The 27,234-nt window shown below is 35.9% G+C and overlaps 1 protein-coding gene across 4 annotated transcripts in view; it reads left to right on the top strand.

The window, feature by feature from the left end:
* The window catches only part of PLD1 (phospholipase D1), a 268,046-nt gene that overhangs the window by 187,269 nt on the left and 53,543 nt on the right, over positions 1 to 27,234 (top strand). For all 4 annotated transcript variants that reach the window (XM_074298190.1, XM_074298191.1, XM_074298192.1 and 1 more), the window contains 4 exons: positions 3,909 to 4,037; positions 8,149 to 8,267; positions 12,004 to 12,117; positions 26,662 to 26,772. In XM_074298190.1, coding sequence (XP_074154291.1) covers positions 3,909 to 4,037; positions 8,149 to 8,267; positions 12,004 to 12,117; positions 26,662 to 26,772 — 473 coding nt within the window. The remainder of the gene's footprint in view (positions 1 to 3,908; positions 4,038 to 8,148; positions 8,268 to 12,003; positions 12,118 to 26,661; positions 26,773 to 27,234) is intronic.

The following is a 27,234-nucleotide window of genomic DNA, read 5'->3' as shown; positions in this document are numbered from 1 at the left end:
CATCCAGGAAAAAAATAAGAGTTGGAATTGGAAAAGTTGGCCTGGGTATATAGTTAGAAAGCTACTAACAGAATGGATCAGACAAATTAAGGGGATAAAGTCACTGAAGGAAGGGATATAAGAAAAAAAGAAAAGACCTTCAAAGATGGACTCTTTAGAGCTATCCCCATTTAAATACTGGAAGAAGGAAAAGAAGCCCCTGATTAAGACAAGCAACTATGGTCAACAGGAGCATAGGAAAAAATAAAAAATTAGGAGAATAACCTCCCAAAAGCTAAGAGAAAGTACCATACTTTAAGATCTTTATTGCTGGGGGATATATTTTAGTATATGTGCTTATAGAAGGTAATGAGTAGCCTTGATTGTAGGCAGCAGTCAGATGAGATCATCCATGGATTTAAAATTGGATTGCTCATATTAAATAGAATGGAAAATATTAAGAAACATGGAGATGAGTTTTTGCTTTTCCATTACTGATAGAGGTACACTGAGAGATATCCTATTCTAATCTGGCAAATTTGGCCTTAAAAGATATTTGTGCTTTAAAATTTTTACCATTTTAATTTCTCTCAGTCTATGCAGCATTTGTGGAAAATTCCTACAGAGATAAAGATTATTTAGAGCAATATCAACCATCAATTTATTGCATCCCCATTGGGTAAAGTTCTGCTATACTTTGAATGGAGTCCTTCCTTTTTTTTCTTTTGCAAATCCTTTCCCTTATGGAATCATTGTAGAAAGATACAATTGTTAAATGATAAAGTGTGTATGAGAGAGAAAAAAGAAAGAGGAAGAGGGGAGGGAAAAGGAAAAAGAAAGAAAAGAAGGGAAGAAGTAGAAGAAAGGAGAAGGAAAAAAGAAGAGGTAGTGAATAATAGAAAATGTTTGTGTTCAGAAAAAAAGATATTCTAGATCATCATGCTTTATTATGTTTGTACAGATAAAAATGATAGCTACTCCATCTTTATCTGTACCTTTCCTATCTTGACCTTTAGATCTTGGCATCTTCACCATTTTTTTTTTTTAAACAAATAGATTTTACCATCAGAACTTAAATATTTTCCCCTAAACATGTACATAAAATCACTGAAGTGAAAGAGGCCTTCGAGGCCGTCTAGTCTAAGCTTTTTACTTGGTAGATGTGAAAACGATTTAGAGAAGTTAACCATCTTGCCCAAGAATATTCCAGAGCCAGTGGACCAGAGCCCAGGCTTCTTGACTGTCCATTCAGGGTTCCTTCTATTTTATCTTTGCTTTTGTTGTATGAGAATCAAAGCCCCAGGTGTGGCCTTTTTGTTGACAGTGAACATCGTCATTACCCAGCATCCATGAGAACTTCCCTGAACAGGGGAGCAAAGAGGAAGTGTGGTAAAACAATAAGATACATCTGATTAATGGGGCTGCAGAAAGATGATAAAGAATGTCATGGGTGTAGCCTCTCCTTTCATAATTATATGAAATAATAAAGAGGTTGGGGAAGGACATTCACATGGAGGGACCTTCAGGCAGTCTCCCCACCATAGTGTGTCTCATGTGGTACCATGTTGCTCCAGGCTCCAAGTATGAAACCATAGAGTGGAATGGACAATTACATGACTCTGAATGTTGAATTTGAGATTTATATTCTGACAAATTAGATGTGCTTTAGTATAGTACAAGTCATGACACCCAGCTGAAGTCAGATAGAATCTTCTTATTGAATTGATATAATGTATTTGCTGTATAAATTTCCCTTCAGATAACTAGTTGATTGAATTTAACCATTTAAAATTAATATTTGTGCACATATGTGCATGTATATATATATATACATATATATATATATACATACATACATTTATACACACACACATATATATATGTATGTGTATATATATATATATATATATATACACATACATACATTTATACACACACACATATATATATATATATATATATTTCTAAATTCCTAGATTCCATAAGGATTTTCTCTGTTTGGTTAAAATGAATGGTGAAATAGTAAATATAATATAAACATAATAACTTATTTAAATGTCCATTGTGATTATTTTTTAAAAATTGAAACTTGTATTATTATAGAGAATTCCCAGTATGTAAACTTTCTCCCTCCAAACAGATCGAAGTCTTGCCTTTTAACTTATAGTTTACCTTCTAATTGTTAACTAGTTAGAGCATTGTCTGTTAATGATTTCCTTATAATTGGACAACAAAATTTGAACTCAGTCCTTCTAACTCTGAAGTCAAAATGTCTCTATAAGGTTACTCTGCTTCTCAGTTTTGCCTTGGGTTTCCACTAACCTGTGTTTGTCCACAGATATACTAAAGGATATGGGTAATCAATATAAAAGAGAATACTAATAATAAATAAGTATAATGATTATCTCAATCTGTGTCCTCATTTATTCTGGCTATGGTGTATAATTCTGTGCTATTCCCTGGCAGATTGCTTTTTCTGTTCTACATGTGCTATAAATTTCCAGTGGTCTTTATCTCAACGCATTGATTCTGGTTTAGTCCTGGCAACCCTTGCAATAGAAGTGTTACCAAAAAAAATTTTGCCTCATGTTGTCATGTGCTGCTGCTGCTGCTATATGCTTTTGTCTGTTGTTGCCATACATTTTCATGGGTTACTGGCAGGCAGATCTAGTGTTCTGCTGTCTGAAACCCTCATGCTTTGACATGTGTGTAAATACAAGCCTTATTCATCAATCATTTTGTATACTTTTTTTTTTGTTGTTGTTGAGAAAACCAACTCCCTTATTGCCATTGAAATATTTCCCCTCCCAACCCAGTTTCCTTTATTCTTTCCTAATATTCTCCAGTTAGTTCTATGCTTCCAAATAATATATAATGGATTCTAAGCAACTAAAAAGGTGATGGGAAAGTGTTGGTTCTAAAAGGCAATAGGAGCCTTATTGACAATTCAGTAGAATGAATTCAGTCAATACTCCACTAATCACTGAATATCAAATTCAAGTCCCACAGTTTGAATAAAGGAGTAAAGTCTCTCTCTCTCTCTCTCTCTCTCTCTCTCTCTCTTCTTCCAGAGGTAACTATTTCTCTGCTTTTATGAGCCTGTAAAACTTTTAAAACTCCTTTTTTTATTCACCACCATTTTTATTCACAGCCTCTTTTTTAACCAAAAGGAGATAGGATCAAAAGCTAGAAGGACTTTAGAGGTCATCTTGTAACCTTATACCTCTCATTTTAAAAGTTTAATAATTTCATTCCAGAAAGATAGATGACCTATCTAAAGTCACACTGCTCATAATTGGCAGATGCAGAAATTGAAACTCAATCCAGAATTGTTTCCGCTACAGCATATAATATACTTATCTTAACATTAGCTATTATTACTGGAATCACCTTTTCCTGCTAAAATCTTCTCCTTTTTCTAAGAGCCCCTTTCTGAACTCTTTGCATGAATTCTGGAAATTATGGTACTCTAAATTTCTTAATTTCACTAAACTTTCCCATCTCCAATTTAACAAGCCCCTGATTTCCAAGGCTGTCTCCTCCCTTTCCTGGCATCATTTATGTGAATCAAGAGTTCTTATCTTGTGATCCAAATCCAAAGGCACCCCCTAAGGGGTCCATTGATAGATTTAAGGTTTTCATGAAGTCAGATAGAAAAAATGATATTTTTATTTTCACTAATGTCTAGCTGAAATTAAGTATTTCTTTCAATAATTAATTTAGGAAAAAATTAGACAAATAAAATAATTAATTTAGAAAAAGTCAAAGAAGTGGTCCATAGGCTTCACCAGATTGCCAAAGAGGGAAGGGGAGTCCCTGACAAAAAAAAAAAAAAAAAGTTGAGAAACTCTGATAATGAGACAGGACTCCCACTTCTGAGACTTACCTTAGTGAGTTTCTAAAAGCATGCTTTCTACTGCATCTTACAGATACGGGATCCATCCGTAGTTTACAGACAGGTGTTGGAGAGCTCCATGGGGAAACTCGATTCTGGCATGGAAAGGACTATTGCAATTTTGTCTTCAAAGATTGGGTTCAGCTGGATAAACCCTTTGCTGGTGAGTGTCACTATAACCTAGTATAGACTGGAATAGGAGTCAAGATCTGCATTTCAAATTATGACTTTCTTTTTTCCTCTTTATATGTATAATAAAGAGAACAGCTGCCAATGTAACATTTGCTATTGTGGTTATGTTGTTTTTAATGCTGGATTTTTACATGTTCAAAAGCCTAGCCACCCTTTAGAACTCATGAAAGGAGATAAAGCTAACTTGAAAACTTTGAAAGAGCCAATTCATTAACTTGCATTGTTGGTGATGGTACCACCATCCACACATTAGTTAAATCAATTTTGTTAAGTGGTGAGCTTTCCCAGACTTTCACAGCTGCTCATGAGCCTGTAGCCACCCAAGCTGTCACCAGGCCCATGCTAAACCTAGTTCGTCATGAAGAGGCTAGGCCAGTACTTTCTTTTAGCTGCCATGGACCCGTGGGATTCAAAGAAAAAAAAAATCTTTCTTGATTTCCAAGAACTGTTATAATTGAAATTTATCAGGATAAACTGAGGCAGTTCTCTGAGCAAGATATCATTATCAACAGAGGCATGGACCTGATAATAAAAGATGGTTCAAATAATCCTAACTGATCAGAAGACCTCAAATTGAGAGGACAATACCTTTTTATAATCATAGAATAAAGAACAGAACAAAATTATCTTGGTCAATATCACAGAGAGTTGCATCAAAAGAAGCAAGAATAACTCCCATGTGTCATGAGGATCAACTCTTTGTATCTCTAAGGAATGCCTTTGTAAATTTACAGGTACTAGCTGTAATCTGAGGTTACTGATAAGGGCAGACTTATAGATGACTAAGCAGTTAGATAAGGTCACCTTAATTGTTAAAGATGGGCCATGGTAAGATTGGCCTGGCTCTCAAGGATATCTTACAAGCCTTGCAGGAAATGCTGAGCTGATGTTTTGTGAGAGCACTGAGAATAGAGTTTTTCTTTAACTAGCAGCAATTGTAGGAAAGCTTCACTTTTAATATCTAACTAGAGCGAGGGAGAGACTGAATGTTAGTACATATAAATGTCTTCTCTCAGAAGAATATGGCTACAGAATAAAATCAAATATAAAATACATGATCAAGAATTAAGAATTAACTTGTATGTAGGGGAGATTATATGTAGAATATACAATATATAAAATATATGTAGAGCAAAAATATTTTACATGGAATATATTATATGAATTATATTCTATATGTAATATATGATGTTCAGTGTATTCCACTAAGGAATGTATATCTAATCAGAAAATAGTCTATATAAAAATATTCCATCAAGAGAAAATGTATTCAATCACAATACATTGCATATAAATACATTTATTGGAACATGTTATATATAGCATATTATTATACATAAAGTGCGTTCTATCAGAAAATATCTGTAGAGAATATCCCATATCAGAAAAGTAAGACTATAAACTGATAAGCTAGGAGACACCTTAGAAGCCATCTAGTCCAACCCCTTCATTTGACAGATTTAGAAATTCAGAACTGATGAAGGTTAAGAGACATGTCCAAGCTAATAGACATCACAGAAGGATTTGAACCCTGATTTTCTTAATCCCAAGCAGTTGTTCTTTCCATGGTAATTTATTAAGTATCTACTATGTACCAGGAATGCTATAATTCTTTTTTTTTTTTTTTTTTTTTTTTTGCTGAGGCAGTTGGGGTTAAGTGACTTGCCCAGGGTCACACAGCTAGGAAGTGTTAAGTGTCTGAAGCCAGATTTGAACTCAGGTCCTCCTGACTTCAGGTCTGGTGCTTTATCCACTGCACCACCTAGCTGCCCTGATGCTATAATTCTAATAGCAACCTTGGGAGATAGGTGTTATTATCTCTGTTTTACATTTGAGGAAATTGAGACAAATGGAGATTATGTGACTTGGCCAAAGGTCACAAATAGTTAGTAAGCATCTGAAACTGGATTTGAACTCAGGTCTTCTTGATTTCAGGCCTGGTCCTCCATCTACCACACCATCTAGCTGCTTATATAAGAGGGATAAAGTAAATGCAAATATATTTGAGGGGGTAGAGGAAAGGTGGGGTGGCACATATCCTAAAGAAATCATCACATTTAGCAACCCAAAATTACTCAATTCAACAAATGTTTTTTAACCTCTGATGTGAAGCATTATGCTAAAGAGAATAGAAATAATTCTAAATCATAACCCCCGACTTTTGCAAAAATGCCTTTTTTTTGGTAATTGTGATGTAGGATGTGCAGATATTATTATCTCCATTTTACAGATGGGGAAAATAAGTATCATGGAGGCTAAGTCATTTGTTCATAATCATATATCTAGTAAATACATGAAGTGAGATTCTAACTTGAGTCTCAACTCAGAACTGAAATGAAGCTCCTGAATCTACAAGACTCAATTGTTACATTTTCATTGTGAGCATTTATTTATACCTTGGAAACCATAAACACACAAATCAGGACTTGGCTTATTGTTTTGCTGATCATCTGAGCTTAAGAAAATGTTAATACTGTAGGTTAAACTTAAAAGTATATCATGTGCACATCTTCCCCAAAGAGATGATTGTTAAATATTTACTAGCACACTCCTACTATGGCAGAATCAGGTCTTTCCATGATAGTTCTATGTTGACAATAGGAAATTATGTTGTTCAGTTGTTTTTCACTTGTATCCAACTTCTTATGACCCCATTTGGGGTTTTGTTAGATATTGGAATGGTTTACCTTCTTCTCCAATTCATTTTACCAATGAAGAAACTGAGGCAAACAGAGGTAGGTGACTTGCCCAGGGTCATACAGTTAGTAAATATCTGATGCCAGATTTGAACTCAGGAAGATGAATCTTCCTGATTCCAGGATAGGTGCTCTGTGCACTATGGTGCCACCTAGAACCCAGAACGATCATTACATGGTTCATGAGTTGAGAAAGTATTCTACTAAATTCCCTCTTGGTGTATTTTTATGTCACAATCTACCTCAGTACAATAGAAAGAGCCTTAGCAATGGTATTAAAGAATCTGCTTTCCCATCCCACCTTGCATTATCTTGGGTAAGACACTTTACCTTTCTGTGCCTCAATTTCTTTATCCGTAAGATGAGGGACTTGGACCAAATGGCTGCTAAGTTCCCTGCAGCCCTACCTAAATTAGGGGTCATATTCTCCAAAAACAGAATTCTTAAAATGGTCATCTCTTTTATTTAATTCAGACTTTAAAAGCTTCATTTTCCTTTTGCTGGAATGAGTCATCTTTGTTGTTCATCTCAGGCTTATCTGTCTAATGGATGGCACTTTATAAATGACCCACCTTCAATGTGATAAAAGAAAAAAAATACATATATATATATCTGAAGCACAGAATCCTAAGATAATTAGTATGTGCTCAATTTTATATCTTGGTGGGTGATTATCTGCTATTATCCAAGGGAAAAAAGTGGAAATATAAAATACTTAAAGGAATAGTATTAAAAGGCCATTTACTCAGTCTGGTGGAAGCCAAGCATTGGTATATCTGAGCCAGGGAATTAAATTCAACAAATGTTAATTAAGGATCTATTATATGTAGCATCCTAGGTAGGTAGATGATGCAGTGGATAGAGCCCTAGAAAGATCTGAGTTCAAATTAAGCCTCAGACTCTTTGTAACTGTGTGACGCCTATTTGCTTCAGTTCCTCAGCTGTAAAATGGGAAGATACTGGAGAAGGAAATAGTAAGCCACTCCAGCATTTTTGGCAAGAAAATCCCCATGGACATGCCCATAGGATCCTAGAGAGTCAGATTTAACTGAACAGTAATACCATGCAGCACTCCAGAGTCCAGGAATATAAATATATATGCAAACAAAACAAAATAGCCCCTGCCCTCAGAAGGTTACATTTTATTGGGGGAGAAGAACAAACTTGCAAAAAAGTAAATAACAAAAAGTGACAAAGTAACCCACAAAGGCAAGAATATCTACATCTCAGGAGAAAGTGCCTCAGCTATGTCTTAAAGAAGGCTAGAGACTCCTAGAGCAAGGGTGCGGAGGGAGAGCATTCCAAATGGAGAGGGCAGTGGTGAAGATCCTAGGGCAGGGCTACTGATTTAAGCATGGCTACTTACTGTCTGGTGTGTCCTGGTAGATTTCATCGACAGGTATTCTATGCCACGAATGCCATGGCATGACATTGCCTCTGTGGTCCACGGGAAGGCTGCCAGGGATGTTGCCCGTCATTTCATCCAACGATGGAATTTCACAAAGGTGGGTTCTCCCTTTGAGCGCCACGAGGGCTCCGTGATCTGATTCAGGCATCTCCTAAGTGGAAGCAGAGAAGGACAAAGATAAAGAAATGGCAATAGGAGATTAGGCATCTGGAGTCAAGGAGTCAAATGGTCAGAAAAACAAATATTTATACAGCATCGTATATGGCATATAACTATATCAGAAACCTATGTTTATAGATATAATATATTCTTACATGTGGATAATTATATATAAGATAGCTACATTTAGATACAACAGGTATAGATTTGTATATCTATAAATTATTATGAGCTTCAAATTAGATGTTTCATATATGTGAATATATATTAAACATAAGCATAAATGTAATATTTTATATATGTTCATGTGTGTGCATATATAAATATACATACACACATAACATTATATATAATTAAATCTATGTATATTAAAGGAGATGTTTCATATATAAATGTAAGTACATATGTAATATAGTCATACAAATTTTCATAAGCATGTGCAAATATACAAATACATGAATACCAAATCTATATTTATATATCAAATAAGATGTTATATATATAAATATATAACTATAGATAGAATATCTTTTATATTAAAATATTCATCTATGTATACATACATGTATATATACATAATCAAATATGTATAAATTTATATAAAATTAACTGATGTTTCATATATAAACATTTATTTATTTATAACTCTAGATATAGTATAGTAACATATCAATGTTCATATGTGAGTATATATACATATATATTACATTTCATCAATTATACATTTATATTTGTAACTATACATTTATATACAAGTATACAATTATATACAAAAATACATATATATCAAATGAAATATTTCATATAAATGTGTGTATATGAAACATCTCATTTGATTTATACATATATGCAAATACACATATTTATACATACACACACACATACACACACACACACACACACACACACACACACACACACACACCATTTCATTTGATCCTTACAACACCCCTCTGAGGTAGGTACTATTATTAGACACATCTTTACAGATGAAAAAAATTAAATGCTGAAAGTGGGTAAATGACTTATCCAGGTTCACACAAGTAGTAAATCTCTGCAATGGAAGGGGTCTTCCTAAAAGGACAACACCCTATCCACTTTGCCAGTGAGTTGCTAGAAGGCCATATAGTTCATCATTTTTCAGATGAAGAAAAAGTTCTGGAGGAGAAAAGGGTGTACACAGTCAGTGTCAGATCTGGGAGTTGGCTCTCTGGTCCTTTTATTTTCCATATGTGTTTGTGTTTTCTCTTGTGCCTCTGTAGTCTTTTCCCTCTGACTGCCACCAGTGGGCCCAAACATTAAGTTATGAGCTCTTCCATCAGACCATGAGTTCCTTCATTGCATTGTAACCTACAATAATGGGCTCTTTTGCTGCTTTTTGAATCCCAGGTGGTTAGCACAGTGCCTGGTACATTATTGACTGACTGATTGACTGAACCTGGGAATAGGGAGCAATGCTGTTTCCTGGCTGTGCTGCTCCATACTTCAAAAATTAGAGGAGAGAAATTGAGAATGGGTCAAGTATCCTCTCATCAGCCAAGCGTTCTCAGAGTTCATGCGTTTGTGGAATCAGACATTTATAATGACCTTTTGGCACAAGTGCTATGGCCAGATCTCTATTCATCTATGAAACATTCATGTTTTCCTGAAATATGTGATTGCAGCAGAAAGATATTGTGCCTCATGGCAGCAGTCAAGCCCTGAAGCCAACTGTCCAGTCAATGATGAAGGAAAGCTTCCTTTAGAGTGAGTCATCTTCTTAGCTCATCTCAGAGCTTATGTGTCAAATTGAAAATATGGACGGCTTTCCATTATTTCAATATGAATATTTATAAAAGGAAGGATAGTTACCAAGCAGCCTTTGTTTTTCAGGGTAGCCTTTTTCTGGAGGGAGATACTTCCCTGGCAATTAACAAGAGAGATGGTTTCTGAATTTCTACTGGCTAAATGTTAGTTTTGTGGGGTTTGGGGTTTTTTGTTTTTTTTGTTTTTTACTGATTCACTTTCTTTCAATCATTCATCAAAAGCAACTTGTCCAGTTGCACCAGGGCTCACATTCCATTTGTAACCTTCAGGCATCTTCAGTTTATAGTCATTGGCCTTTGCAGTCTTCATGTACATCCTTCAGCTTTCTCTGATGGATTGGAGTCACATGTCCTGACACTTTGGGGTTTTCCCTTGCTCCATGTACCAGGTCTGGGGGCCACCTCCCCTTTTCCTCCATGATGGACAGTTGCCTTTGTTTTTGGAGAAAAGACAGTGGGTATAATTTAAAATGGGGGACAGGCACCCTTTCCAACGATGTTGTTCAGTTGTTTTCAGTTGTGTCTTACCTCATTTGGGATTTTCTTGCAAAGATACTGGAATGGTTGATGATTTCCTTCTCTAGCTCATTTTACAGATAAGGAAACCAAGGATACAAAGTTAAGTGACTTGCTCAGTATCACACAGCTACTAAGTATCTAAAGATAGATTTGAACTGAGGAAGACGAGTCTTCCTGAGTTCAGATCTGACACTCTCCACTGAAAGGCTACCTAGCTGCCCTCTCCAAGAAGGAAACTGAAGCACATACAGAGTAAACGGCAAAACTGGAATTGATGGAATTCTGGATGACTTGCTTTTTCTTCCCAAATTAAGTTTTATTTGCATGATAATGAAGTCAGACAGATCCATATTCTTACAATAATTCCCAAATTCATTTCAAAACAAAATATAAATGACTGAGATCTATAGATACCAAGATCTATTTCCATTGAAGGAGATGACATTTAATTCAAAAGGTTATTTTAAAAAGTTAAGAATCTAATTGTTATATATTTTTTTTCCTCCATTCTCTGCTTACGGGAGGCAAAAGCATCTCCTTGTTTGCTTCAATAAAGAGATCAAATATTTAGTTGGGTGTCTATTATTTAAAGATTATAGAAGTGATAGATTTGCAAATTGTACAACTCCATCTGAATTAGGGCACACAAGTTATAAATTAAAAATGTAGATGAGTTCTCAGTGAAAGAGAAATCAAAGGTAGCATGCACATAACTTTAAATACATATTATCAAGATGTCATTGCAATTTGAGGAATAGCAGCCCTCTTTGCGAGTGAACAGTAATTATTTTCCTTGGTAATTTGCAGAGTTTGATTTATAGTGTAATGCTTAGCATCAGCTATTCTCCCTAGCACTGGAAAGCTGGGTGGTAAACACATTTTTTAAGTAAACAGGAACTCTTGGAAATAATGAAAACATTCTACACATGAATCTAAATTAATTTTCTTTTAGAAAAAAAAAAAGACAACCTTTTTCTTCAGTCCATCATGTTCATCTTCTAGATTTTTTTTTTTAATTTATGGAATAAAACAGGATTTCTATAAATAATAAAAAAATGATTGCACAGAAAACTGCAAATCTACTATATAGAACTTGCTATTCCTTTTAAATACCACAAAATTATTGTGTAAATTTCTTTTATTTCTATTTTTTTCTTCATTTCATTTTGCCCCCAGAGATGGCCTACCTTAGATATACATATCTATTTATTAAATATAAATAGATTTATAGATTTATGCAATATATATATATATACACACATATATATGTATATATATATGTATGTATGTATGTATGTATGTATGTATATTTACCAGTTCTTTAGTTTTTCTTTTCTTTTCTTCTTGCAGATTATGAAGTCAAAATACCGATCCCTTTCTTATCCATTCTTGCTGCCTAAATCTCAAGCTACAGCCCATGAGTTGCGATATCAGGTGCCTGACTCTGTCCCTGCCACAGTGCAGGTAAGTAAAGAAGGCCACAATTTTCTTTTTTTAAAAAAATATATTATTGATGCTTTTTTTGCTCTATATTTTTTTCACTATTTTTGCACTATATTTGCAACATTATATATATTCCCCTCTATGTTGTATATGTATACACTCACACACACAAAACTTCTTCACAGTAAAAAAAAAAAAATCTTCACTGGAGCTCCTGATCAGCCATCATTTGCAGTATTATGTAACTGTAGACATCCATGACCTCTCTCTCAAAAGGAGGCATGTGGAAAATAGTCATTGTCATCAACAAAATATTAGTGGGTAAATTCACTCTTGTTTGTTTCTATACCTAGTACTTCTGTGTGACCCATTTAAAATTTACTTGAAATGAATCATTTCCCATCTCATTTTAATGGCTCTAATAAGTTAACACTTCTTCAGTCAGTGATAATAAAGACTCCTTATTTTAATGTGCTGTCATTTCCTCTTTTTAGAAATTTTATTAGATGTGATAAATTGATTAAAGTTGCAGTTGGCATCCAACCAGAAAATGAAATCATAAGACCTTCAATTTGGAAGGGACCTTAGAGGTCATCCCACTGAAAACCTTTATTTTATAGATAAGAGAACTGGAGCCTTTGTTGCTGCTGTGGCCGGTTGGGGTCACTTGGAGCAGAGAGCACCCTGAGATGCTGATCTGCTTTTTTTCCTACCGTTATCATGCTCCTTCTCTAAAACTAGCCCATTGAAAATCTTAATCTTTTGTTAAAATATCAAGTAAAGTTTATCAAGGTAAAAAAATAGGTAAGAAGGAGAAGAATCATTCACAGAAAGTTGGCTAGAGTAAGATCTCCAAGCTCCAAGAAAGAATAGAATTCAAATCCTGACTCACACAAATATAGTGTGTCACTGGACAAATCACTTCTTTAATCTCCTTGTATCTCAATTTCATCTTCTGTAAAAATTAAGGGGTTGGGTCTTTATGGTCTCTTCCAATTTTAAATTTACAATTATATTATCCTCAATAAATTTGGTTCATGATTCTGTTACCATAAATTCATTTTAGGGTTGTTTTTTAAGGAAGAAAAATACTTTGCTTAGTTCATTATTATTTTCATCGCTATTAAAAAAATAATATTGATTATAGCTTACTTAATGCAGTGCATATTGAACAAATAAATTCCCTTATCCTTTGAGAAGGTAGTAACTTAGAGTATAACAAAGTGCATGGGTGTATTGAAGATAAAGAGTAAAAAACAAATGCATAAATCAAACATCTGAAGTCAAATATTTTGTAGAGCATGTTAGAAAAGAGGCATTTGTAATTATCAGTTTATTGTAGATCTGAGCAAAGAGTAGATAACTATGGCAAGAAAGGTACTTGTCTCCATATGGTAAAGTTACAGTTGATTTAAGTTTATAGTCATTGACATAGATTAATTCATTTTGGTAGTTTTTGTTGTAGTCTCATTGTCCCACTTGTTGCCTAATGAAGAAAATAGCACATATCCTAAGTGCCATTTTCTAAGGTATTCTAAGATATAATCAGCATCTTTTTTGGGAAAAAACAAAACAGGCAGGAAGAAATCTGAGTTCACATTAATGTTTGACTTGTTGAAGTATTCAAGAGCATGTCTTGTGTTAATTAAGCTATGAATGGAACCAGTTAATGACTGCCTCATACATGCCTTATACACACCCTTTTTAGAACCCATCTGAAATAATCCTATTTTTTTCATATGGAAGGAAGAAGAATAGAATGGAGAGCTCTGGTTCCATCTGGACCAGTGACATTTTATGTGGCCTTCAGGACAGATGGAGCTTTCCATTTTTTTACATTTTCTTTCCATATGTCTTGGAATACAAACTGGAGTTATGGGATCAAATAATCATTCTTCATATGAAGAGCATTTGGTATATTGGGTTAGCTGACATTCCTGCAACTTTTCACTATCTTGAGTCCCAGTGAATTTTCCAAAGGTTCATTCATTCACCTATCCAATTTATTTCAATTCAACAAGTACTTTTTAAGCCGTTTACTATAAGACAGACATCATAATAGGCTCTGAGAAGGCAAAGTTAAAAACTGAAAAATATTTATTGCCCTCAAGGGATTTATATTCTACCAAGGACTACAATATCTACATAGATAATTATGACACAATCTTGATTTGAAGATAGAGAACCCAGCCACCAGGGAAGCCCATGAAAAGCTTCAGAAAGGAGACTGATTCTGAACTGAGCTTATGGATGCTGAGTACCTAATACAGAGCATCCCTTAGCTTAGAACAGCACTAAGACTTTTGCAATACGGTCCATTTGAAGGACAACACTGAAGCTGAAGCTTAAATACTTTAGTTGGCCATATAATGAGAAGACAAGACTCATTGGAATAGACCCTGGTGTTGGGAAAGATCGAAGGCAAAAGGAAAAGGATATGGCAGAGGATGAGATGGAGAGATACCATCATGGAAGCAACAAACATGAGCTTGAAGAGACTTTCAGAGACAGAAGGACCTGCTGTGCTATAGTCCATGGGGTTATGAAGTGTCCAATATGAGCTACTGAATGAGCAACAAATATACATAACATGCACTAGGATATTGAGTAGGGAGCATAAAAGAAGTTTCTCTCCTTCCTACCAGAAGCTAAGAAACTGGTTAGGGAGGGATCACAGCTTTAGAGCTGGAAAAGATCCTAGAAGTCATCAAGTCCAACACTTCATTTTATAGATGAGATAGCTGAAGCCCAGGGTCCAAAAGATCTAGCTAGATCGAAATCTAAGTCCCTTGATACTGGAGCATTCTTCACTCTACCATATCATACTGACTGGTTTTGACATTTATTTTTCTAACTTTATAATCAAGATATGAGTCTTTCTGAATTGTAGCCCCCCTATCTAGGATTGGGGTTCATTGCCTACAGATAACATGACTGTTTTGTCTTAAAAAAAGAAAGTCAACGTTCAGAACAGGTTTGACAGCTTAGCTTTTTGCAAGCTTTATTGCCCTGAGCCTTCTAGAACAGGAAGGGTATTGATGGAGGAGAGATGGAGCTCCCAGAAGTAGTGCCCACCTGGTTGTTTTTACTGACTGATTATTAATAATAACAGCTGACATTTATATATTATCTCATTTGACCCTCCCAACAATTTTTGTAAAGTAAAGGTTTTTAATCATCATTCTCATTCTACAGATGAGGAGACTAAGACTCAGAAACAGGTTAAGAGACTTGCCTTGGGGCACACAACTAAGAAATGTCAGAGGTGATATTTGAATCCAAGTCTCCTGGTACCCACAAGAGCAACTTTTCTTCTGTACCCCATTATAATGCCATGTTTAGAACCTAAAATGTTATCATCATAGGATTGTCTGGAATAAGTTTGGTCCTGAATTCTATCAAAGTATTTGCAAGGAGCTATAGCCAGAGATAATGAAATTTGATCATCTCTGTGTCATGTACAGAAGCCAAGAATTTTTGATGAAAAAATGCTGGAGGCAACACAAGAATCATAAGTTACAAGCGAATTATAAATCATGTCACAATAAAAAGTATAGCCAAAAGCCTAATGGGATCTGCTTGTTCAAATTAGTTTCTTCCATGGGGATGGAATAAAAAGAAGACTCATTTTTCAAACCCAATGAGATAATATGAATAAAGTACTTCATAAACCTTAAAGCGCTATATAAATGTGAGCTGTTATTATCATTTTAAAAGAGAAAAGTGGCTCTCAGGGAAATATATTGGTTATAGCAAAGAATAGTTGGGAGAGTGTGAAATTTGGAACCAACCCTGTATCCAAATATTCCCTTTTCCATATACTTCTTGGGGGACCTGTATGTTCTCATTTAGCCTTTAAATCTATGCTCATTTTACTAAATCACTGCTCAGTCAAAATGAATTTATCACTAAGTTCTAGTGCTGGAAAACAAAGATAATGAAATAGTACCTGAAAAACAGATTTCATATTCTTTTCTTCCTTTCACCACTTTCTACATATACACACACAAGCCCACCCCACCCCCCACCCCCACATACACTCCTTTCCACTACAAACATCCCTGTTTCTCTCAACTAGACTTTAGTTAACATATCCTGCTTTCCTATTCTAGTTCTATTTCTCTGGACAGATCTCAGTTCATTGATGTCCTTCCTAAATCCCAAACTAAGCACAACATTCCAGTTTGTTCTAAATTGGGAACTATGTAAAGGAGCTATCACTTCCCTCATTTTCTCAGTGCTCTAAGAGAATTTCTTTTGATGGCCATATATTGTTGGTGCATATGAAGCTAATAGGCCACTGAAACCCTGACATTTTTTACAGGCCCCATTGTCTAACAATACCTCCTCAATTGGCTTTTTAAAATGTATTTTTTCTTTTGTTTTTTCCATTTTTTTATTAAAGCTTTTTATTTACATAACTTATGCATGGGTAATTTTTCAACACTGACCCTTGCAAAATCTTTTGTTCTAAATTTTCCCCTCTTTCCTCCCACCTCTACCCCCCCAAGCTGGAAGGTAGTCCAATACATGTTAAATATGTTACAATAAATGTTAAATCCAATATATGTATACATATTTATACAGTTATCTTGCTGCACAAGAAAAATCAGATCTAGAAAGAAAGAAATAAACCTGAGAAGGAAAACAAAAATGCAAGCAAACAATAATACAAAGAGTGAAAATACTATATGATGATCCACAATCAATTCTCACAATCTTCTGTCTGGGTGTAAATGGCTCTCTTCATCACAACATCATTGGGACTGATCTGAATCATTTCATTGTTGGAAAGAGCCACATCCATCCGAAAGAAATGAAGAAAGAGAGGAAGAGAGGGAGAGAAGAAAAGGAAGGAAGGTAGATAACTGGATAGATAGATAAATGATACAGATAGATAAATACATAGATAGCTGAATGGATGGATAGATGGACAGATAGATAAATGATAAAAGTAAATAGGTTCATAGAGAGCTGGATGGATACATATATGGATAAATGATAGATAGACAGATAGATAGATACCTAGATAGTAGATAGATAGATAGCTGGATAGATGGACTGATGGATAAATGATAGAGGAAGGTAAGTAGGTAGGTAGATATATCGATAGATAGAAGCAGATAGATGATAGAGATAGATTTGATGGATGGATAGATAGATGATAGATATGTCTATATGTATATAAATATGTGGCCTCTTTGTATACATATGCATGTATAATATATACCAATATATGCACACGTATTTTACATGTAAAATGTGAATGTATTATATAATATGAATATTATACAATCGATGATATTACATCTATAATTTAGATATATTAAGTGTCTATATATGTACACATACCCATACATATATGTACATATATATGTAGATACAGACAGACATAAACATCTTTATCTAGTATGTCCATAGTTGGGTGCCTGCTGTCTCTCTCTTTTGGTGTGAGATCCTTGAGGACAGGGATAGTGTTTTTACCTTTCTTTGTACTCCTGACCCTTGGTGCAATACCTGACACAAAGAGAGTACTTTGTAAATGGTTGATCACTGAGAGACAGATTCAGGGCCTACCTACTCCAGTAGGTAGCTTCCCTATCCCAAGTTACCACACTATACTAACCCTGGTATTCTAGCCTACCTTCAGCTGCCCCCTGCCCAGATGCCTGTTCCCTAGACAATGAATGATCCCTGTCCTGTCTTGTACTTTCATCAGGACTACTAATGCTGAGATCATAAAATTCTCCTCTAGTCCCATCCATGCCCAGACTATCTTAGTTCTCTCCCCCACACAAATATACCACACACACACATCCCCCACACATATATCCTTGGTTTTTTGTTTTTTTTTTTTTCTTTAGAGAATTGTTCTCAAGGAGAATCACTATAATTAAGTGTTAACATTCATTTCTCATCTGCTTTCTGAGAGAGAGACAGAGACAGAGAAACAGATAGAGATAGACAGAGATGGAGAGAGATTCAGAGACAGAGAGAAAGAGAGAGATTTAGGCAAAGGCTAGCTCTCCCCAAATTGATTTCTGCTTCTCGAAAGTGGTTTTATAGACTTGGCACATCACTCTGGCAGCTTCAGCAGACACTTCACAAATAAGATTGGGTGCTTTCCTTTAGCCCTGAGCACATGAACCAAAATCTGCCACAAGAATTCACAGGGAAGGCAGCCAGAAAGAGACAGAGGGAAGTGCTCTGAAATTGCTGAGGTGCAGAGAATCTAAAATTGCAAGGTGTGGAGTTTTTTAAGAGGAATAAATTATAGCAGCCAACAGTATAACTATTGCTTTGATATGGTTCAAAATGATGACAGTTAAGATTCCTTTAGGTTTTTTAATTTAAAATCAGCCGGCTTAATGAAGGGAGTATTTGGACTTTTAGTCTGAGGATCTGGATTTGAATGCTGACTCTGATACCTAATCATTATCGTCATCATAGCTAGCATTTTTATACCACTTAAAAGCTTAAAGATCAAATTTTTTTTTTGATTCTCACAAAAACCCTGTTATATCAGTGCTATCATTATCACCCCTTACTTGCTATTTGGAATCCCTTATGGGTAATTGTCTCTTAATTTCTTTGAACCTCATTTTCCACATGTGTCAAACGAGGCTTTTAGACTAGATGAAATGACCTCTAAAGTTCCTCTCAGCTAGAGGTGTGCTGGAGCCAGTTCAAACTTCCACTAGAGTTATAAAGATTACTGCTAAGATACCTATGGCAAAATGCTTATTCATTCATTTATTGGTTTGTTCAAGCAGCAATTCCATCAGCAAGCTTACTGTGTAGTGTAGACTACTGTGCTCAGAATATAGAAGATAAAAAAGTTTATATTAGACAGGATTTCTGTCTTCACAGAGATTCCAATCTAGTTGGCAGGGAAAAAATAAATACACTTATCGTGTGATGATACATGTTATGATTAAGCACATTAAGGAGTTGAAAAACAAAGGCAGATTTGAGGGGCAAACTTGTTATAAAGAAAGCTTCAGGGAACCTATGGAAATTGGAGTAGGTAGGCATTTGTAAGTAAAAATAGAGAGGGAAGACATTCCAGGAATAGGGAACCTCATGAGAAAACACAAGGAGGTGGGCGAATGGAGAATATTTTCAGGGAGAGCAAATCCTTGGCCAATTTGATAGAAATACCAACTGTGTCTTGGGGGGTATTATTATGCAGGGCTGAAAAGGAAGTTTGGTGCATTGGAAAGTGTGCTGAATTTGGAATCTGAGGATTTGGGTTCTGACCCCAGCTGCTATTAACTACCTCTTTGACCTTAAGAAATTCCATTCCCTCCATGAGCTTCCAATGCGATCTGTGAAATGAGGTATTTAGACTAAGTAGCTTCAAGCTTATGTTCAGCTGCGAATAGCATGATCCTTTGAGCTGTCTCATGGAGACCGAATAACAAATCTCATTTCTTCAGTCCATAAAGCTTGTTAAATTACTTTCTTCCCAGCCCTTTTGGATGGGGACTTCGAGCATTATTGGGATCATTGTATGTCAATACATTAAGAAGCAGTGATTTCACCAGGCATGGGACTCTCCATGCAACCCAGCAGTCTGTAACTTTCTTTTCTCTCCTTGTAGCGGGTGGACCTTGGGGTGACAGATTTTGTGGAGGGGATGGGAAAAAACCCCAAAGTTGTAGGAGAAAAACCCCAAATGGTAGGAGAAAGTTAACAGCATTGAGTCTAGCTCAATTTTTTCAAGAAGTTTAACAGTGAAGGAAGACTTGGGGAACTTGTTATTTTGTCAGCAGATGGAAAGGAGATGGAAGATTGAAAATGCTTTAAAGAGAAGGGTTGACTGCTGGAGCAATTTCCTGTAGCAAGTAGGAGGGGATGTCAATTGGTCAGTTAGAGAGATTAGCCTTGGTTGCTTCTCTGATGGTGATTGGGAAACAAGAAAAGGGAAAGGAGAACAAAGAGGGAGAAGATAAAAATACCAGGAAGTTTTGCTGAATAGGAAAGAGAAACTGAGAGAGATTAAATTTCTTATGACAGAGGGAGTTGTTTAACATTTATTGGAGGGGAATGTGTGGAGCCTCCAGGCCAGATGGGGCTTGAGCAAAGAGGGAAAGTTTTGGAACAATTACTGTTACAAATGATAGGATGCTGATATGGATAGAAATAGAATTGCCTAACAGCATGAAGGGCCCATGCATGTCCATGGATGATGAATTGTATCAAAAATAGCTCAATAGCAAAGCTTAGCAGTCCTAACACAGGGTAGTTAGATGGGGCTGCTCTGAACTGTTAGATTCACCTTAGAGTACTTCAGTCTCAATATAGGAGCTCTTTCCAGTAAAATGACCTCTGGCAAAAGTATCTCCTCTTTCCCACTTCTAAGAAACCAAAACTATGCAGAACTCAATTCTGAGACATTATTTGTTCTTGGTATCTATGCAGACCAGAGACTTTCATGAGCAAGCCTGAACTAGAGCTAAAAAACCCGACAGGATTCAGTTTGCCTTGATTTACAGTAAATGAGTTGTTCATTAGCATTTGTGACTAGTGTCCAAGTAATACCATTGTGACATAATGTGCCACTTTAATTGTTGAAAGATCATCAAGTTTGGGGATACATGGCTGGGAGTGAAGTAACATGGTGTTAAAGGAGAAAAAATGGAGTCATTTCCAAGAAATATGATGAATGTTAAATTTATCTCCTTCGGACTTGTATACTCAGCACCTAGAACAGTGCCTGGCACATAGTAGGTGCTTAACAAATAATCATTGGTTAATCAATTAATTGTATGGCCCTAGTCTTTAAATATTAATATGGTGTTAGGACATTAACAGCTTAAATGAAATTTGGAATTAGATGAAATGGAGGCAAATGCTTTCTGCTGAGATGGAGAATCATTAGCCCTTTCCATGTGCCCTGCTGCTGCATCTTAAAGTCCTCTCAGTCTTACCTTTTGCCCTGCAATCTCTGGACACTGTCATATGATCATCCAAGACTCACTGGGCCTTGCTTTTCATTGTTCTGCAGCATTATTAGGATTTCTGGGATTTTCCATTTGCTCTAAGATCCTTGAAGGCAAAAACTATCTTTTGCCTCTTTTTGTATCCCCACCATTTAGCATAGTGCCTGACAAATAATAGGTCCTTTATAAATATTTGTTGATATGCTGCCTCTCCTAATTAAAGTATGAGCTCTTTAGATGCAAGAACTGCCTTATTTTTTTTTATTTCCTTGCCCAAAATTTAGTGTCGTTCTTGGCACATAGTAAATGCTTAATAAATATGTTTTCATTCATTCATTTGTGGGAGAAAATTCTCTGTGGTACATGTAGCAGCTTCCAACACCAGAAGCCTGGGTGAAACTCCCTAATGGTACCAATCTTTGGTATTTTTTTAAAAAAAATTATTTAGATAATGTATATTGCTTTATGAATCATGTTGGGAGAGAAAAAATCAGAACAAAAGGGAAAAATCAATGGAGAGGGGAAAAAAAACAAAACAGAAAAAAAAGAACATATCATGTGCTGATTTACATTCAATTTCCATAGTTTGTTTTCTGGATGCAAATGGCACTTTCTGTCCAAAGTCTATTGGGATTGCTTTGGATCACTGAACAACTGAGAAGAGCCAAGTCTTTCATAGCTGATCATCATACATTCATATTATTACTGTGTACAGTGTATTTCTGGTTCTGCTTGTTTCACTCAGCATCAGTTCATATAAATCTTTCCAGACCTTTCTAAAATCACCTTGTTCATCCTTTTTATAGACCACTAATATTGCATATGTCACAACTTGTTCAACTATTCCACAATTGATGGGCTTTTGACTCACTTTCCAGTTCACCGCTGGGTCAAAAAATATGCACAATTTTTAGCCTTTTGGGCATAGTTCCAAATTGCTCTCCAAAATGGTTGGATCATTTACAACTCCAACAACAATGTATCAGTGTCCCAGTTTTCCCACATCCCCTCCAACATTATCATTATCTTTTCCTGCCATTTTAGCCAATCTGAGAGGTGTGTGGTGGTACTTCAGATTTGTTTTAATTTGCATTTCTCCGATCACTAGTGATTTAGAGCATTTTTAAAAATATGACAATAGATGGCTTTAGTTTCATCATCTGAAAATTGTCTGTTCATATCCTTTGACTGTTTATCAATTGGGGAATGATTTGTATTCTTATAAATTTGACACAATTCTTTATATATTTAAAAAATGATATATTTATCAGAAATACTGGCTGTAAATTTTTTTTCCAGCTTTGTGCTTCCCTTTTAATCTTGTCTCTTTTGGTTTTGGTTAAGCAAAATTTTTTTTTTCTTTAATTTAATGTAATCAAAGTTGGCCATTTTGCCTTTCATATCTTTAATGTCTTTCTACCCCATTTTCTGTACTCCATCTTCCATGTCCATGCTGACCACTCATTGTGACATGTTCCATGCTTTGAAATCACCTCTCTTTCTCTCTTCTCCAGAAACAACTCCATTTCCCTCACCAAGTGTTAGAAAGATGGCAGCTAGGTAGCACAGTAGACAGTAAAGTCAGGATGAACTGAGTTCAATAGCTGATTAGTTTCCTGCTGAGATATTTCACAACTGGTTTCATTTTCCCAAATAGGATTTTTTTTTTTTAAATTTTGTTCTATCAGTCCCATGATTTGTTCAGTGTAGGGATATCCCTGTAAGAAGATTCTATCAATAGAATTCCTTGCCATGTTTAGTCTTTTGGAGTTTTTGAAGTTGAGTGCCTTACCTGGGATCAACCAGCCAGTCTTTGTCAAAGGAGAAAGCTGAATCTAGATCTTCCTCTTTCAGGCAATACTATCATCCACACCATTCCACCTCTTGCTTCTCAAATTATTAACAGCAGTAGTAACAGTGATCACAATAATACCTGGTGTTTATATTGTAATTTACAACTTTATAGACATTGCATTTTGTGCTGTTAACAACCCTACACAATTGTATACCTGGCAGCTAGGTGGTGCAATGCATAGAGTGCTGAGCCTGGAATCAGGAAGTCTCAATAGCTTTGGTTCAAATCCAACCTCAGATAATTACCAGTTGTGTGACCTTAAACAGGTTACTTTGCTTGCCTCAGTTTCCTTAACTATAAATGAATTAGAGAAGGAAATGGCAAATTGCTCAGTAACTCTGCAAAGAAAATCCCAAAAGGTGTCATAGGGAGTCAGACACAAGTGAAAAATGACTCAGCGCTACTCATATATACTTAAAATAATACAGTGAGGATGGCAGCTAGGTAGCACGGTGTACAGTAAAGTCAAGATGAACTGAGTTCAAATCTTTTCTCAAATGTTTACTAGCTGTGTGACTTAAGTCACTTGACTACTGTCTGCTTCAGATTCCTCATCTGTAAAATGGGGGAAATAATATCATCTATCTTTTAAGGCGGCCATGAGGAGGAAATAACATGTGTACTATGCAAGTGCTAGTTATAAAATTTATTAATATAGCATTAATAATAATTATTATTATTGCTAAATAATAACAATAATATCAATTATTATATAATATTAGTGATAATATTTTTGTTGTTAGTGCTTGCATACCTTTAATACATAATAGTGGGATTATAATGATATAATAATCATTATCCTCATTTTACTGATGAGAGAGTCAAGATTTGAATCCAGGCTTTCTGACTTTAAAGGCTGTCCAGCTTTCAGTACATACACCATAACCACTTCCAAGTTCTTACAAGAGCTTTATGGGAGAGCCATTTTTTTTTACAGCAAGATTAATCATGCTGCGAATAATAGCTGGAATTCAAATACCAAAAGCCTCAGAAAAACCCTGTATGATAGATTTCATTATTATTCTTATTCTACTAAGGAGGAAATTAAGGATCTGAGGTAGTTATGGAATTACCTAGGGTACTATTAAGTTACTAAATATTTGAGATCTGACACTCAAGTTGGAATGATGTCATTGTGATGCTCTTTGTTTACTCTTCATTGCCATAAATTCAATATTAAAGCATATTAAAGAAAAGCTAACTACTTTAGAAAAGTCACTTACTCTATCGGCATCTGATGATTGATGATTGAGTGAGCTAGGTAGGGGGGATGAGGGAAATAAGACTAAATTCATGAGAAGGATTGAAACTAGAAAGGGTCATTGGGTCAAGAGACAAAAATGCAATTTGGGAGAGATTCTAGGAAAAACAAAATTCTCTTCCTCCAAGAACAGACTCCTATTATATAATCTCAGAATTCTGCTTGGAAACAATATAGCAAGAAGATTGGGAGTTGTGCTTGGCTGGAGGTATTCTTTGTGCTTAAAAGGGGGCCACAGCAAAAGGAAAAATGATGGGTTCCAGTTGTACTTTTGAGAAGAAACATATTTTTAAAGAACTACCCCTGCATTTTTCATCTATATTCTGTAATTTTGTAATGCTGAGGTTTTGAAAGTGGAGGTTAGACCTGACTCCAGCTCTATTTGGGGCAATATGATCTATGCACATTTCTGCATGACTTATGATCAATTTCAGTCCTGGCACCATTATTTAGGTTTAATCCAGAAATGGAATCTGTGTAGAGAAAAAAAAGAAGTGGAACAGCTGGAGAAAATAGGCGTTCAGTGGTGATGAAAATATTTCACTGAAGTAATACACACATTTGTCTGAGCCATCTAATTTTCATTTTGATGCAATAAATTAGATTGTAGACTATTCATCTGAGATTTCTGGAAGCCCATGTAATATTGCTTAACGACCATAGAATACCATTGTATATGTGCTTATCTTGACTCAGAACCTACAGAAAAGATGGCCATAATTTTCTTTTCTTTTTTTCAGTAAGGGGAAAGTAATCAGGGTTAAGTGACTTGCCCAGGGTTACACAATTAGGAAGTGTCTGAGATAGAATTTGAATTCAGATCTTCATGACTTCAGAGTCTATCCACTGCACCCTATTCAATGTATGGCTGTAGGCAAATCTTTAAACATCCCTGGACCTCAGTTCTAACCCAGGGATCTCTCAGGAGCCTTCCAGCTCTCCACAGATTCATGCAATGTAATGTGACCTAGACAGCTTCGTAGCTTGCAGACTGGACCTTTCCAGTAAGGAACTGAAGGGAAGAAATAAAAGAGAGTGCCGCAGGATAAGTAGATAGTAGTGCCTCTTAACACTGGGAAAGGAATAGGGAATAAGCATTTATTAAGTGCCTGTTATGTGCCAAATACTATGCTAAAAACATTATCTCATGTGATAGGATACTTCAGAGATCATGGCTTTATTGAAGCAAATTAATGAGATGTGTCTACATAGAGTGGTATTTTCTATAAGTAAGGCAGCATTTCCAGCCCCCATGTTCTACAAGAAGGGCAAAGAGTTCCCCCAGTCTATCCCGGGAATTCTGGAGTCTACAGGGTTAATAGTCTTCCAGAGAGTGGCTGGAGGTCAGACTTGGATGGGGATCAAGAAGCAGTGAGCTCCCTATGCTGGAGGAAAGTTTTGGCTAGGTTTTAGACATGGATAAAAGGTCATTAGTAAGCTGAACTGCAGGGAGACCCTCCTTTTCTTGGGAGGCAAGGGAGGGATGGAAAAGAGAGCTTCTGCAGCATATGTTCAGAGCTGTCCAAGGCCAGAAATGGGAATGAGAATGGAAAGTTCATAAAGCAGGCCTGAGATAACAGAGGCTGGGTTCTGACCCAAATGGGCTTGGACCTGGCCTATCCACCGTGGCTAAGCTCAGAAGATGAGATACACATACACACACACACACACACACTTTTTCTGTCAGTGATGCAAATTTTCATTTTAAGAAACTTATCTGAAAAAAAAAAAGTACCCATGGTCAAGAGAAACTTATGTCTGTATCACGTGTGTCTGTTAATGTGAAGTAAAAGTTCTCTTTGGAGGGAAAAGAAGTCACATTTTGAAATTATATTTATAAAAAAAAAACTTTTGGTAGAAACCACATCTTTGTGTTTTTGATTTGAAATGAGAGCATTCTTGATGGGAACGTAGTCCACTTTTCCATGACTTCACATTAAACAATGTCTTGAACATGCAAAAGATTCTTTACAAATTTATTGTTGTTCAACTGTTTTTCAGTGGTACCCAACTCTTTATGACCCCATTTGGGGTTTTCTTGGCAAAGATATTAGAGTGGTTTGCCCATTTCTTTCTCCAGCTCATTTGACAGATGAGGAAACTGAGGCAAACAGGGTGAAGGGACTTGCCCAGGGTCACATAGCTAGGAAGTGTCTGAAGCCAGATTTGAACTCAGGAAGATGAATCTTGTTGACTTGTTGCCTGAAGTCTTATGTACTATGAAGCCTTCACAAATCCTTGTATTGAGTTGTCTATTTTTTCCGGGAACCACTGAGACGTGTTCTAATGGGAAGAGCATTGGTTTTATGGTCAGACCATCTGAGGTCTAACATTTCTCTGAATCTCAGTTTTCTCATCAGTGAAATGTGGACAATATAATAACACATACCTCCCAGGATTGCTATGAAAATCAAATGAGATCATAATTATAAAGTTCTTATTATTAGAGTTACAAGCAATTAACTGGAATTCCAGTTTTAATCTTTCTTAATTTTCTCTTGTAGTTACTCCGTTCGGCTGCTGATTGGTCAGCTGGCATAAAATACCATGAAGAGTCCATCCATGCTGCGTATGTGCATGTGATAGAAAACAGCAAACACTACATCTACATAGAAGTAAGTCCCAGGGGTGGGAAGACTTACTCATGACAATGGCTCCTGAACTCGGGGCCAGCTTTGTCTGTTGGTGGACAACCACCTAGAGCATCTGATCATAAGAGAGTTGGTTGGGGAAGACCTTCTTACTTCCAAAGTGTTACCTCTGCCATGACTTCTGAAATTCTACCATTGGAATACCATTGCTTTAGGTTAAGACTCAGGTAGTCCTAGTTTGTCGTTCTTAAAAAGACAGTGCTCTAGGAGGAAGATACATGGCTTGGGATTTCACTTGCTTTTTTTATGAAAGGGGCTTGGGAGATTAGGACACTGAGCAGACAACATTTACTAAGTATAAGGTTTAGTCAGGAACCTGGGAGTTGAGGGAGTAGAAGAGATGGAGACCAAATATAGTTGGGTGGTTGAAATGAAAGTGGCGGAAGCTTCCATTTGCTTATATAACTGCTAACATTGAACATTGAA

This window comes from Sminthopsis crassicaudata, chromosome 3 (genome assembly GCF_048593235.1).
Source record: "Sminthopsis crassicaudata isolate SCR6 chromosome 3, ASM4859323v1, whole genome shotgun sequence".
NCBI classification, from domain to species: domain Eukaryota; kingdom Metazoa; phylum Chordata; class Mammalia; order Dasyuromorphia; family Dasyuridae; genus Sminthopsis; species Sminthopsis crassicaudata.
This window is presented reverse-complemented; position numbering and strand designations above follow the sequence as displayed.